This window comes from Peromyscus leucopus, chromosome 8b (genome assembly GCF_004664715.2).
Source record: "Peromyscus leucopus breed LL Stock chromosome 8b, UCI_PerLeu_2.1, whole genome shotgun sequence".
Lineage (NCBI taxonomy): Eukaryota > Metazoa > Chordata > Mammalia > Rodentia > Cricetidae > Peromyscus > Peromyscus leucopus.
In genome coordinates, this window is record NC_051086.1 from 90,464,084 (window position 1) to 90,479,009 (window position 14,926).

Here is a 14,926-nt window from a genome sequence, read left to right on the forward strand (position 1 = left end):
CCTCTGGGGCCGAAGGGGCTGGTTTTCCTCCCTGCACCTGGGTGCCTGTGCCCGGATGTGTGGGGTGGGAATGGGCTTTCACAGCCTTAGGACCCTTCCCCTCCCCATGTGTCGGGCCTTAAAGGATGATGCCGTGGCCCCAGTGCTAGGTAAGAGTCAGGAGACAGGAAGGCAGGGCCATGGCGGGTGAGGCCTCCCATCTTATTATTCCTGTGTCCCATCTGGAACTCACAAAGACTGGGAGGGGGCTTCCGGCTGGAAAGGTTCTTGGAGCCTATTATGCATGGAAAACAGAGCAACACAGAAGAGCTGGTCCCAGGGCCACCGAGAGATAGACTTCTCTAGAGCTTCCCGGTCACCATCCCAGAGGGCTCTGCCTGGCTACCTAGGGGCTGGGTCCCTGTGGGCTTGAGGATGCGTCCAGCGTGACTCGCCCCTCTGTCTCTTTGGTTTCCAGAGACCTGTGACTGTGAAGGGTACCTCAAAGGGCACTATGTGGGTGAGTAACAGGTTCTCCCCTGGCATCCCTCCAAGCCCATGCACAGGCCTAGGCTCCAGAGCCTGAGACCCAAGCCCCGGGAACCTAAGGGCTGCTGAGGCTGGGGGCCTGCATCTCATTGCCAAAAGTCACCCCTCAGAAGGCAGTGCCCACTCAGGCCCAGGTCCTGCCCCCTGCGGGGCTGGAGAGAGACACCGAGCCCCGGGTTGACCCTGATACTGTCTTCCTCGTGGTAATTGGAGTGTATCAGTGTGAACCGCGCCTCCACACACAGCCATGGGATTTTTGTTTTCCCAGTGGTTCCCCTTCAAAGGTCACAGAAGACAGGCAAATGTCTCCCAGGGTTTATTGAGATGTGATTTCAAACTCACAGAATTAGACAGAGACCTCCTGGGCGCTCCACACCAGACCTGGGGATTTTTTTTTAACTCTCCAGTGTCTTTCTCATTTCCTTTTCTGCTGCCTGTCACGTGAGAGTTAATGTACACATCCTGTCCCTTTACCCCTAAGCACCTCAGTCTGTGTTTCCCAAGGACAAGGACATCCTGTAACAAGACTTAAGGATAGCGATCAAACCTTGGACACTTCCTCTGCACACAATTCTATTGTCTTATGTGCAGTTATTAAAATGTCACCCACTGTCCCAATAATGTCCTTCACTTCCCCCAGTCTGGGATCCAATCTAGAACCATCCACTGCCTTTGTACATCCGAGTTCCCATTTTACAGATAAGGAAATTGAGGCTCAGAGAGATGAAGAGACTTATTAACTAAGGCCAGTCACATGTCAAGGAAAACAGTGACCTCCAGCCCCAGTCTCTGGGTGTGGGGCCCACCCTTTCTTCATATCAGCATGCTTCCTGTGCTGACCCTCCAGGACAGGAGGCTGAGCAGCCAGGCACCCAGCCCTACCTCCATGCCTGGCTCCTGGAGAAGGCCTTTACTGGGGGAATCCTAGAACCAACGTCACCTTGTCCTCTTGCCCCTCCCCCAGCTGGTCTTCGGAGAAGCTTCCGGTTAGGCTGCAGGGAGAGGCTGGGTGGCTCACAGGAGGCAAAGGTGCCCACAGGAGCAGAGTCTCAGGAGCTGCTGACCTACGAGGAGGTGGCCAGGTACCAACAGCAGCCTGGGGAGCGGCCCCGCCTGGTGGTCCTGATTGGTAGGTGACATCCTGAGTGTCTAGTTAGGCTGGCTTCCTCGGGAGTGGTGGGGAAGGAGTTCCTTGGGGACTGAGTCAACCAACCTCCCCTTTGTTCCAGGATCTCTGGGAGCCCAACTCCATGAGCTGAAGCAAAGGGTGGTGGCCGAGGATCCCCAGCACTTTGGTGTCGCTGTTCCACGTAAGAGGGCTGGAGTGTGTGTGTGTATGTGTGTGTGTGTGTGTGTACACGCGCGTGCATGCTCGACCACCAAGTGTTTTCCAGGGACTGGATTCTTCATGCTCATCTTGACCTTTTTGGTGCTTTGGGTGTGAGAGTCCACTGAGACCCTCTGAGACCGCTGGAGTACCTCCTGCCTTGTGTCTGGCTAAGAGGGAGGGAAGTGAGCCCAGAGCACACTGGTTATGAAACCACAGAGCTGGTGAGGTGGGAGATACTGCCAAGTACTCCGCTGAGTGGGGAGGTATTGCCGTGGCTGGAGGCTAGCTTGGCTAGGTGGCTGGGCACACTCCTGGGGATTGTCAGTGGTTCTAATCCCCAAGGCAGTGGCTGCCAAGACTCAGTAAGTATGTATGGGTCCTGGTTCTAGAGGAGGAGAGGAGAATGAGAGCCAGGTACTAAGCCCTTACATGTGGAAACTTGGCTGACCCCTACCCGTACTCCAGAGGAGAGGTACTATAATACCACACTGAGGAGGAAGTCCTCAAGGCTCAGAGAGGTTAAGTGACTAGCCCAGCATCACACGTGGGAAAGGGGGTGGAGCTAGGCTTGGAGCCCAGGCTGATGATCCTAGGTCATTCCTAAGTGGATGGCAACATGGCCACTTACCATGCTCCCCATGTTCTGTCTCTCCCTATACGCCTTTCCTTATTCTCTAACCCTCTGGCCCTGAAGGGATGCAGTGGGGATGTCTGGTGGCCACGGAGAGGGAATGTTGTGGAGCAGGAATGATCTTTTCCAGAATGTTCTGGGGAAGGGCAGCTACAGAAACTTTCTTAGACAGCATTGCTCTTCCTGGTCGCCAGGCCAACAGCCCAGCCCGTGGCGGTCAGGATCATCTTCTAGAGCATTGTCGGATGTGGAAGAGACTTAGGGGAGGTGGTGGGGTCGTGGAGGCCACACTGGAAGCACAGTTCTGAGGGCTTTTGGAGGTCCCAGCTTTTAGGTCTCAGGTGAGTGAAGCAGGATGTCAGGAGTTTTACACACACACACACACACACACACACACTCACTCACTCACTCACTCACTCACTACTGTTCCTGAGAGGCCTGTACTCAGAATTCAGGCCTGTCTGATTCCAGGCACCCACAGCAAGGAGAAGTCAGGGAAGGCTTCCAAGAGGTGGTGACCTTTAGGTTGAATGTTGAGGTGTAAATAGAAGTCTCCCAGACAGAAAAGAAAGGAAGCATTGGCTATACAGAGGGAGTAATATGTGCAAAAGGTTGATGGTGTGACCCAGGGTAGCTGTGCTAAGGACTGGGAATGTTAGTGTGGACAGTGAGGCGGGAGATGAAGCTGCATTGGAGGTTGGGCATGTCATGACCGTCTCGTGGGCTCCTGAAATGTTTAACATCAAATCATCAGATAAAAGTCTGAAGACAATGGCATGGGAAAGGCCCCTTAGCAACTCCTTGGGGGGATTGGCCTGATGCCACGTGGAAACAGGACATCCTAGGGGTGGCCCCAAGGCTGGCTAATTCCAAGTTTTTATATCTTCTGGAAAAAGCTATGTGTTGCCCTTCATATATCCTCTCATTCTGTGAAGACCTGATTGACCCAGACGTGTGTGTGTGTGTGTGTGTGTGTGTGTGTGTATGTGTGTGTGTGTGTGTGTGTGTGTGTGTGTGTATGTGTGTGTGTGAGCGTTTCATCATGGACATCAGTAGGGACGCTGCATTTTAGAAGTATGTCCAAGAGCTGATGCTGCTGAAACCCATCCAGGCAGTACAGGGGCTGCCTGTCTGCATGGCTCCTTTTTCTCAAAATGAGAATTAACTGCATAAGGAACGGACAGCCCAGGCCTGGGCAGTGGCTCAGCGGGAGAATGCCTGCCTGGAAAACACAAGCCCCTGAGTTTGGGTCCAAGTTCACATAAAAAAGCGAGTGCGGTGACCTTTACTGATAATTCCCCTGCTGGGAAGGTGGAGACAGGTGCACCCACCCCACTCTCCCACCCCCACCTCCTCACCCCCCCCCCACTGGCCAGCTGAATTGATGAGTTCCAGAAATTGTCTCCAAAAATCATCCCCTAGGAAGGCATCTGGAGAATGACTTCTAAGGCTGACCTCTGTCCTCCACACATGCAAGTACATAAGCATGCACATGTCCCTGCATTCTCACGTGCACATGCACACACACACACACACACACACACACACACACACACACACACACACAGAGCTTAAAGCAGGGTCAAATGTATTTGTGCCCTTTGGCTCTCAGATGAAAAAATCTAAACCAGAAGCTCCAACTAGATGCTTTTCAGAGGGTATTTAAAAGCCCCGGCATCAAGAACAGAGCCCAGCAGGGCAGCAGAAGCCTGTGCTTGGCACAGAACCAAAAGATTGTCCCTGGCTCTGACTGGCTAGGTTTGGGGGCATGGTGCTAACTGTCTCTGGACCTTGAGTTCCCCAGCTACCAAATAATATTCCCTGGAGTCTGAGGATGAGGCTCAGTTGTAGAGAGCGTGCCTAGCGTCCCTGAAGCCCTGGGTCCGGTCCCCAACACCACATCATCTATGTGTGATGGTACACATTTGTGACCTCAGCACTGGAGAGGTGGAGGCAGGAGGATCAGAAGTTCAGGTCATCCTCAGCTACATCATGAGTTGGAGGCCAGCCTGGGAAACAGGAGACCCTGTCTTTAAACGGAGGGGGGCCTCTTTTGCCTGTATTGAAGACTTGGACCATTTGAGGACCCTTGATGAATACAAGTGGCTGATTCGTGCAGAGGTCGGGGATGAGCTCTGGGCAGGCGCACAGGCTTGCTGCTCTTGAGCAATTCTTCTTTCTTTAAAAGACACCACCAGGCCCCGGAAGAGCCATGAGAAAGAAGGGGTGGAGTATCACTTCGTCTCCAAGCAAGCGTTCGAGGCTGACTTACATCACAACAAGTGCGTTGCTTCATGAGCCAGTGTGTCCTCTGGTAACTGTGTGTCTCCGTGATCACCCGTTTGTGTGTGTGTGTGTGTGTGTGTGTGTGTGTGTGTGTGTGTGTGTGTGAAGTTGGAGCTGCACAGAAACTGAAGTCTCTCCCCTTTGTTGGTGTTTTAGGTTCCTGGAACATGGTGAATATAAGGAGAATCTCTATGGGACCAGCCTGGAGGCCATTCGGGCTGTTATGGCCAAAAACAAAGTTTGCCTGGTGGATGTAGAACCGGAAGTGAGTTCCTGGGCCATCTGGGCATGCGAGTATATGGAACTTGTAACCCAGGGTGGTTATCCGTTCTATGGAACACTTGAGATCAGTCTAAGGAAGTTTTAGCTCAGAACACTGATGTTAGGCATGCTTGATCCTCTCCGTGAGAACTGGATGAAAGCTTGATAGCCCAAACAGGCCCTGCTGTTCTCAAGTACAGGATTAATTGAGGGAGCCCAGGGACCCCCTGAGTAGCCCAGATATCCAGATATCCTACATGGAGCAAATCATACAACATGTTACATGGTGGCACATGCCTGTAGTACCAGAACTGGGGAGGCTGAGGCAAGATGATGGTGAGTTTGAGGTCAGCCTGGGCTACACAGTAAGTACCTGTCAAAAAAGCATAGGGATAGGTTATGGAGATGGCTTAGCAGCTCAGAGTGCCCGATGATCTTCCAGAGGAACCGAGTTCAGTTCCTAGTACCCATGTCAAGTGGCTCACCACCTGCAACTCCAGTTCCAGGGGGATCTGACGCCCTCTCTGGACTCTGCTGGCGTTGCACTCGCATGTGCACACACCCACACACAGGCACACACACAGACACACACACACACACACACACACACACACACACACACACACACGCGCGCGCGCACAGGACAGAAAATGATTAGTGTGTGTTCACAGGCCACACTGTTGTTCTCCTTCCTCGCCAGTCTCCTGCCTCTACTGGAACAATTATATGTAGTGAAGGAGAGGCCCCAGGAAGAGTTGGGGGATAGCCTGGCTTGCGCAGAGCTTCGAAGCCTGTCCCAGTTCCCCACAGCTGGAGATCTGCAGGCTCCACAGGCATCTGGCCATCTTGACCTTGTCTTTCAGAAAAACTCCCTCCCTTTGAACTCAGCATAAGGATTTTTTTTCCTACTACAGGAACAGTGTTTATGTTATGATATAAACTGTGAGCTTATTTTACCTGAGTTGGCTTGAAACACATTTCTAAAAGCACATTTTGCCTGGAAGGGAACACCTCGCTCATTTGTGCTCACTGTGTGTTGGTAGTTGAACATCAACGTCTGGAGACTGGAGAGATGACCCAGCAGCTAAGAGCACATACTGCTTTTGCAGAAGGCTAGAGCTCGGTTCCCAGTTTTTATGCGGGGTGGCTCATAGCTGCCTGTAATTGCAGCTCCAGGGGGTCCATCACCCTCCTTGGGCCTCCTCAGGCACCTGCTCTCATACGCAGGTGTGAGTGGGTGTGCTTTTACAAAGGACCTGGGTTCACTTCTTAGCACTACATGGTAGCTCACAAACTGTAACCAATTCTAGGGGGTCCAACCCCATCGTTGGGCCTCCAAGGGCACCAGGCACACACAGGCAAAACATTCATCCACATAAAAATAAAATAAATCTTTTTAAAACTATCAAAATACAAATGTCAAAGATTTGTTTGAAATCCTTATTTTATTTTTATGTGGATGAGTGTTTTGCCTGCCTGTATGTCTGGGCACTACTTGTATACAGTGCCTGAGGAGTCCAGAAGATGGCATTGGATCCCTTGGAACTGGAGTTAAAAATGTGAGCCACCACCATGTGGGTGCTGGGAAATCAAAATTGGGTCCTCTGGAAGAGCAGGCCAGCCAGTGCTTTTGAGTGCTGAGTTATCTCTCCAGCTCCTCCAAGATTTTCATTTTTTTTTTCCGAGACAGGGTTTCTCTGTACACAGAGAAACTGTGTACAGCCCTGGCTATCATGGCTTTATAGACCAAGCTGGTCCAGAACTCAGAGATCCTCCTGTCTTTGCCTCCTGAGTGCTGGGATTAAAGGTGTACACCACCACACCCAGGCTCTCAAATACTTTTTAAAACAAGATTTTAGTGTGTATGCAGATAGGGCATAGAAATTCAACACCAGTGTTTACAGATAGAGGAGGCCTTTACCCCGCGCAGGAGGCACACTCTGTTCGCAGTGTGATGTGGGAAAGCAAAAATCTGTGCCTGTTTCAAGTGACTCCATAGGTCATCCCTTCATTTACCTTGCAAAGCTTTGCTTCTTTGAACACCAGAAGGGGGTCTGTGGAATGGCCCAGTCACACACAGTGTAGGCAGATTGATGGTGGATGACTGAAATGTAGCACACTGTGCCTGGTGCCCTTGGCTCAGCTATGGGCAGATACAAAAGAGCCCAAGGAGGTTAATTGACTTGGAGTGTCTCAGCTGAGAGAGACTGAGCTGAGGTCTGGACTTCTCCACTGTCCTCAAGCAACCTATCTGGCCCAGAGGAGTTCAGTGTCAAAGTGAAGGATGAGAGAATGTGGCAGTCTGTCTGGTAGAGGCCCATCGTCTCAGGACTGACCACCAGGACCATTGCCCTTGAGGACAGAAGCCCAGGAGGACTGAGCTTTCGGAATGTATGTGTTGCAAAAAAAAGCGTATAATTTTCTGGGATTTTTTTTAGGCATTAAGACATCTGAGGACCCCCGAGTTTAAACCCTATGTTATATTTGTGAAGCCTGCAATTCAGGAGAAAAGGAAGACACCGCCTGTGTCCCCAGACTCTGAGGACACAGCAGCTCCGCTTGTAAGTTTCAGGTTGATCTTGACCGTTTCTCCTATGAGGGGGTACACCTAGCTGACTACGGGTACTCCGAGGAAGAGCGACAGAGGGCATGCCTTCTGCATAAGGCTATCTTTAGCCCTTTTGTAAGACTAAGAAAAGATGATCACATGGCCAGAAGTTTCAAGGTGGGTGGGGACCATGCCTTCTAACTCAGGCAGGGTGTCTTTGCCTGGACTCGCCACCCTCTATAACCTCATGTCAACATCCTCCCCTAAAGGGAACTGATAGCTGTCAGGGGCCCTGTGTGAGTGCACCGGACCACATTCGGCTGTTGAATTTCTGAGTCAAACCCAAGTGTTGCATGTGTGTATGGAGTGTGTATGTGCAGGTCATATGTGCAGGGTGTGTGTGTGTGTGCATGTACACAAGTGTAAGTATGGAGGTCAGAGGCCAGCTTTAGGTGTCTTTCTTCAGGAGTTGCCACCTTGGTTTTTATTTGTTTTGTTCTACTAGTGTGTGTGCTTGCGCGCGCGTGTGCTTGCGCGTGCACTTGCACCTGCATGCACACATGCATGCACTCACACTCTTGCTTCTAACAGTGGACAAAAATGGGACTGAAGGTCCAGGGGCTGTGTGGAGACACTTCAGAGGGCTTCTGAGTGTGCAAGTAGCCCTGGAAGAGAGATTGTAAAGCACCTCCCTGAGGAACCTGGGTTTTTCCCTCTTGACAGATAGAAGAAGAAATGAGCTCAGTACATTCTTTCTGGGCCTTCGTCACTCATCCCGGAAATTACTGATGCCCACAGAAAAGTGGCAGAAAGAATTTTGGAAGTAGGTCTCCGTGGAGGAGGCTAGGATTCTACCGTCCCATATGGCGGTGTGAAAACAGGTCCCTAGAAGCAGAGAAGGCAGCAGAGGGCTGCAGAGGGACAGAAAGGGACACAGGTGAAGCCAGCGACAGATTCGATGTTGTGTTTTCTCGAGTAGACCTGTCCCTTTCTCCACAAAGCAGGCTCGTTGTCCATGCTACACGATTGAAATCCCAAATCCTAGGGACTCTGCATGAAGCACCACCAGGCTGGGTAAGGCAGAGTTTTGTGTAGATCTTAGTGCTAGGGTTGGAAATGAAATGAGGTGCCCTAGGAAATGGGGAGTTTGAGCAGAGCTGTCCCAAGGCTCTCTTAAGTCATTCTTCCTTCTCTAGCCTGATAATTCAGCCCTGGTGTCAAACAAAGAATCAATGGCTCCTTAGGAATGAAAAAGTCAACACAGAGGGTGCTTACAAGTGTATGTGGGGGGCGGGGTGTTGAGGCCAGAGGCTGAGATCAGCTATCTTCCTCTCTCCCTTCTCCATCCTATTTTTGAGGCAGAGTCTCTCTGAAACTGGGGCTTGCCATTTTGGCTGGTCTGGGCTGGCCAGCAAGCCCCTGGGGTTTACCTATCTCTGCCTGACCCTGCTCTGCCTGGTGTTGGGGTTGTAGATGCGCACCCACCCAGCTTCTACACGGGTGCATGGGATCTGAACTTGGGTCCTCATCCTTGTGTGGCAGACACTCTACCTAATGAGCCATCTTTTCAGCCCCTCTTTTTTTGTGTGTGTGATGTTTAGGATTGATATACATTAGGCAAGTGGTCTGCCACCAGTCAACAGACCTCTGTTTTTTGGATACAGGGTCTTGCTTTGTAGCCCAGGCTGGATTGGAACTCATGATCCTCTTGCCTTAGCCTCCTAAGTGCTGGGATTACTGGTGTGCACCGCCACAGCCAGCTTCACACCTCTCTGGAAACATTTTTGGGTCAGGAATATGATGCTGACATTTATACACAGATATAACAAGGCACCCCGAAACAATGATGTAGCACGAATCTTAAAGAGTCTTATTAATAAAATCAAGCCTGAGCCAGGTATTGGGGTGAACTGGAAGGTCAGAGAACCAGAACAAGCCACAGCTAACTTCACCTGGCCAACTTCTCAGCTGATCCTGTTTCCTCAGACTGCACGCCTCTGTGTCCTCATATCCGAATGGCTCTCAGCTGAACTGTGCTGCTCAAAAGCCTGAAAGTTTAACCAGCCAAATGCTTCTAGTTTCTGGTCCTCACACCTTATATACCTTTCGGCTTTCTACCACCACTCCCTGGGATTAAAGGCTCGCTTTCTGGGATTAAAGGCGTGCGTCACTATGCTTGGCTGTATCCTTGAACACATGGATTTCTGCCTAGCTCTGCCTCCCAAGTACTGGGATTAAAGGCGTGTGCTACCACTGCCTATCCTCTATGTTTAATATTGTGGTTGTTCTGTCTCTGACCCCAGATAAGTTTATTAGGGTGCACAATATTTCGGGGAACACAATACCACCACACAGTGGTTCTCAGTTCGGAGGTCCTCGGGATATTTTATAAGTGAATGATTGTGTCTGCTGCCCACTGATTTCCTTCTGTGTGATGTGCTTCTACTACACACTACTCTCATGCTCACAGTTAAGGTTATCTATAGGACACAGGCATCCATTTGGCACATTAAATAAATGCAGGTTCTGACAGGGGAGTGTTCCCCCAGACTCCATACTGTCTCTTCCCTTGCAGGATGAACAGCAGCAAGAGATGGCCGCCTCTGCCACCTTCATCGATCAGCACTATGGGCACCTGATAGACACTGTGCTTGTGAGGGAGGACCTGCAGGGCATCTGCAGCCAGCTCAGAGCTGTCATAGAGAAGCTGAGCAAGGACACTTACTGGGTACCCATCGGCTGGGTGAGGTAACTGCATCCTATAGCATCCAGTCTGGAGGGACCTCGAAGACCACATTGTCCAGCCTCCCTCATTATTGTCAAGGAATCTCGAGTACAGAGAGGGGCAGGATTTCCCACAAACTCTTGTCACTGAGTGTTAGTGGGAAGCCTTGTTGGTGTTGGATTTTTGTCTGTCTTTTTGCACTGCACCCCTTCGTGGGCTGAGTTGAAAGGGAGCAGTTCACAGAACAACATGTCATTCATTAAAGTCTCGCAGGCAAGTTGGCCTTGATTCTTTGTACCAAAGCTATGAAGCCACTGTCTTTGGGGGTGGTGGTGGTGAATTTATATAGTGATTTACGGTGATGTTTCAGCTTTATAAATAGGACACTTCACTGGTCCAGCTTTGTTGGAAATTGTTCTCCCCGAGGGGATCTTCTGTGCAAATGAAGACCTGTCTTGCAGCCCTGAAATATTACTTTAAAAAAATGTTTGTTTTTTTTTGTTTGTTTGTTTGTTTTGTTTTTTTTGATCGTGCTTGCCGGGTGGTAGGGAAATTGATTCCCTGACTTTTCACGTAGTGCACATACATGATGTTTTTCCTGCAAGACAGAGGCACACTAACAGTCCACATGGCTCACTAGACTATTCTACAATGCAGCAGTGCCTTCGGGGACTCTTGAGGAATGTCAGGCTGCCTGTCCCCTTTCTGAATACCCCGTGCCCCTGAAAGTGAGTCCTTGCTGTGTTTGTCCTATAGCATCAGTTGTCCGTCATTATGCCTTGGTACTAGGCTGACTCTATTTTCAGATTTGGGCTCCTGTTGTGCTGGATTGTGGAGGATCAGATGACGCCCCCCATCTGTCAAAGCTGTGTCTAAGCCACAATAAATGAGTCCTGTCAAAAGTATATAGACTCAGAGTGTGAGTCTGTCATGGTGTCTCTAAACAGCAGTGATTTCTCAAGGGACTGTGACAGGTCATAGCAGCTCAGAGAATTTGACTTCTGATGAGCTATCAGTTACATCAGTTCTGTGCTGGCTGTGATGCCGGCTGGGAGTCTTGCGCATTGTCTTCGTAAATACACGAAGCCGATGACATCGCAATGTTACCGTTCATTCCCATTTTACAATTGAGGGGAAAAAATGAGACTTAAGAGATTTGAAATCAAGTGTCCAGGTTTATACAGCTGAAAAACAGTACCAGGCTGAGGAAGTGTGTCCATACATAAAAGTGCTTACCATGCATGCCTAAGGATTTGAGTTCAAATCCCCAGAACCCACATAAAAGCCTCATTTGTAGTGTGTATTCATAACTGCAGTACTTCAGTCAGGAGATAGGGAGTGGAAACAGGAGACTCTCTGGAAACTTTTCATCTGGCTAGTCAGCACTTACTCACCTACGCACACACACACACACACACACACTTTGTGCACTTACACACATACCTGCACGTGCATAATGGTACAGCTGTATATATTTGAGCCTCAAAATTCCTCACGCGAGATACGATCCTTAACCACTATACCACACTGCCTCCTGCTTTAATGGGTCTATAATGGAGCCTCCCTAATGAAATGACTGATTTGTGAGGGGTATATTCATAGCTGAAATAGTGTGCAGTGTGCTTATAACTTCTAGGACTAAAAGGATGCAGTTTTTACATGTGCAAGGCCAGGCTAAACAGTCAAGTACCAGGCAGGCCGTTTGCCACCCGGCATCTACAAAATTCCAGCTAACTTTTTTTTTTTTTTGGGGGGGGGGGTTCGAGACAGGGTTTCTCTGTGTAGCTTTGCACCTTTCCTGGAGCTCACTTGGTAGCCCAGGCTGGCCTCGAACTCACAGAGATCCACCTGCCTCTGCCTCTCGAGTGCTGGGATTAAAGGCGTGTGCCACCAACGCCCAGCCTCCAGCTAACTTTCTTGCACAAGAACTCTTGCAACTCTTTGGCTTACCACCAGGTAACCCACTGATCTCTTTTGTAGGACTTTCCAGCAAAAGAGCGGGTCCTTCTTATTGGATTTTTAGCAAGTGAAATAGAGACTTAACTATTTCACAGAAACCCAGGCCAGTGGGCAGGGGTGAGGTGGAACTGCCTCCTGAAGGGTGGAGAACTGGGGTCTTGAGTCCACTCCCAGGTAGATGACTCTTTAGGAAGAGCTCATTCCTGGCCATCTCACGTCTGCAGCATGGTGGAGACCTTACCTGCTTACAGTTCGATGTAGGTGACTTGCCCTCCAGCATTGAGCCCTGGGTGACTTTAAAAAATGCATGTCATACTAAAAAGTCATCTTCTGCTTACTCCGTATTTTTAGCCAGTTCTCAGATGAGGTGGTAGAACTCAGTGTGGATTTTGAGGTAAGCATGAAAATGGGCTTGGTTTATTTGCAATTAAAGTACCTTCCCTTCTCCCGGGACAAATTATGTTCACAGCTGTTTGTCTGCTATGAGATCCGTGGGAGCTGAGAGGATAGGGTCCCAGGGACAGGTGTCATCTGGAAGGCATGTTTTTGCTGTTTATACAAAGCAGAGAATGTTGTTACAAAATAAATAAATAAATGTACTAGTTTGCAAATATGTATTGGTGGAGTGTGTGTAAATGCAAATCCAAGTCCAACCCAACGCACAATATGTGTGTTCTGAGCCCCCAGCAAAAAGGCTGGCAAAAGTTCCTCACTCCTAACCTGCACACCAGTACAGCTCTATCTATGCCTCTCAAGGATAAATGCTTCATTCCTTGGGCCTTTAAACACAGTTAAGTCCTTGGTCTATGTCTATAACTAGAGAAATGTGAGCTCTAGAGGACTTTTCAAGGTCAAGAATGTTAAATGGATCCTATACGTGTTGCTACTGCCCATCCTGCTCCCGTGGCAGACATCACTCATCGATTACAGAACTCGTCTGCCTTTGGCTCTTTCAACATAGTTTTGAGTATCAGTGCATGCCATCCTTGATCCAGTGATGAGTAGCCTTCCCTGCCTCCCAGCCCATTCCTTGCAAAAGAGAGATTTGAGGTTATAACCCCCTGCCAATCACAGCTCAGATGTGTTTAACCTCAGCCAATAGTGCCTTTGCTATGCTATTATATGTATATCTCCAGTGCTTTACAGCATGTGGGCATTTAAACTGTGCACATATTTATCTAGTGCTGTGCCTGCCTTCTGTGCCACCAACCACAGGATCAGGCGTCCAGGCAGTGATTTAATTATTTTTGCTTGCTTTGTGTGGTATGTGTGGTGTGGGTGTGGGTCTTTTGCCTTCGCATATGTCTCTGTACCATGTGGGTGCTGGGAATCCGATCTGGGTTTCTGGAAGAGCAGCCAGTGCTCATAACTACTGAGTCATCTCTCCAGCTCCTGGTTTGCTATTTTGAGGATAGTTTTAGTAGGCCGGCCTCACCCCACTGGGCCTTGAATTCACGATCCTCCTTCCTCTGCCTCCCAAGTACTAGGATTACAGGTGTAACAATGACAGCTCTTGATATATTTAACAATTACAAACTTCAGCATGCATATAAAGTCCGTTTTGGGATCAGAAAGTTAAGATCCAATCAGCTAGCGGGCAGTGGTGGCGCACGCCTTTAATCCCAGAGAGGCAGAGCCAGGTGGATCTCTGTGAGTTCGAGGCCAGCCTGGGGTACAGAGTGAGTTCCAGGAAAGGCGCAAAGCTACACAGAGAAACCCTGTCTCGAAAAATAAACGAACAAACAAACAAAAGAACCAATCAGCTGCATTTGTTTGGTGGATTGATCATCCCTCCCTTTTCTCTGCCCTTTGAATATATTCTCTAACCATCGATTCCTTTAGTTAGGCCAGTGGTTTTAGGACAAGGTGGTATGGAATCATTTTCATTTTTTCTTCCTCCTCTAAATACAATTAAACTCCTTGCATAAAGGAAGTCTGAGAACCGTAAAACCTGCCTAGGAACAGACTTGGAGTCTCTGGCAGTGTGGTGGGTCCCCTGCACTTCTGTGTCCCTCATAGCCTAGAGACTGGGCTATGGAGAGGCCTTACACAGAACCAACCTCAGGCAAAGACAAAAAAATAAATGAGAAAATGAATGCTTGCTTCCCCAGGAGAAGAAAGAGAAGTCCATTAGAGTACAAGGCAAGAAGCCCCGCCTCCTTCGGGCCCTGGGTGGAGCCAATGTCACTACAACATCCTAAGCAAGGAAAGAGAGTCGTCAGCTTGCAGTTATGCGGACACCGTGCACACAGTGATATCAGTAATTAGTTCCCCCGAAACAAAAGAAAGCATAGAAAACCTGAGTGATGAGACAGACCTGAAAGAGAACCCATCAAAAGTCATGGAAGTAGGGAAGTGTGGCCGGCTCACTGGGTAAATGCGCTTGCCTCTGGAGCCCGGTGTCTTCTGGAGCCCGGGGCCCTTTGAAGCCCAGTGCCAAGATGTTAGGAGAGAAGCTGTCGCCACAGAGATGTCTTCTCTTTACACTTATGCCATGGTGCATGCCCTAAATGCATGGTGCACAGATGCATGGATACACACACTCACGCACTAATTATAACTTTTTTAAGTTATAGAAGCAAAAAATGCAAAGCGAAACTTAAAACTTGGGTGAACTCAAAAGTGTGATATTTATAGTATCAGAGTCCCAGCAGATGA

General features: G+C 49.4%; 1 protein-coding gene across 3 annotated transcripts in view; it reads left to right on the forward strand.

Moving 5' to 3' along the window:
- The window catches only part of Mpp3 (membrane palmitoylated protein 3), a 28,413-nt gene extending 17,199 nt beyond the window's left edge, over positions 1–11,214 (forward strand). For all 3 annotated transcript variants that reach the window (XM_028882557.2, XM_037200572.1, XM_028882558.2), the window contains 7 exons: positions 458–499; positions 1,493–1,657; positions 1,758–1,838; positions 4,678–4,771; positions 4,932–5,040; positions 7,475–7,597; positions 10,160–11,214. In XM_028882557.2, the coding sequence (XP_028738390.1) occupies positions 458–499; positions 1,493–1,657; positions 1,758–1,838; positions 4,678–4,771; positions 4,932–5,040; positions 7,475–7,597; positions 10,160–10,336 (791 nt within the window). In that variant the 3' untranslated portion in view covers positions 10,337–11,214. The remainder of the gene's footprint in view (positions 1–457; positions 500–1,492; positions 1,658–1,757; positions 1,839–4,677; positions 4,772–4,931; positions 5,041–7,474; positions 7,598–10,159) is intronic.
- The last annotated feature ends 3,712 nt before the right edge of the window (positions 11,215–14,926 follow it).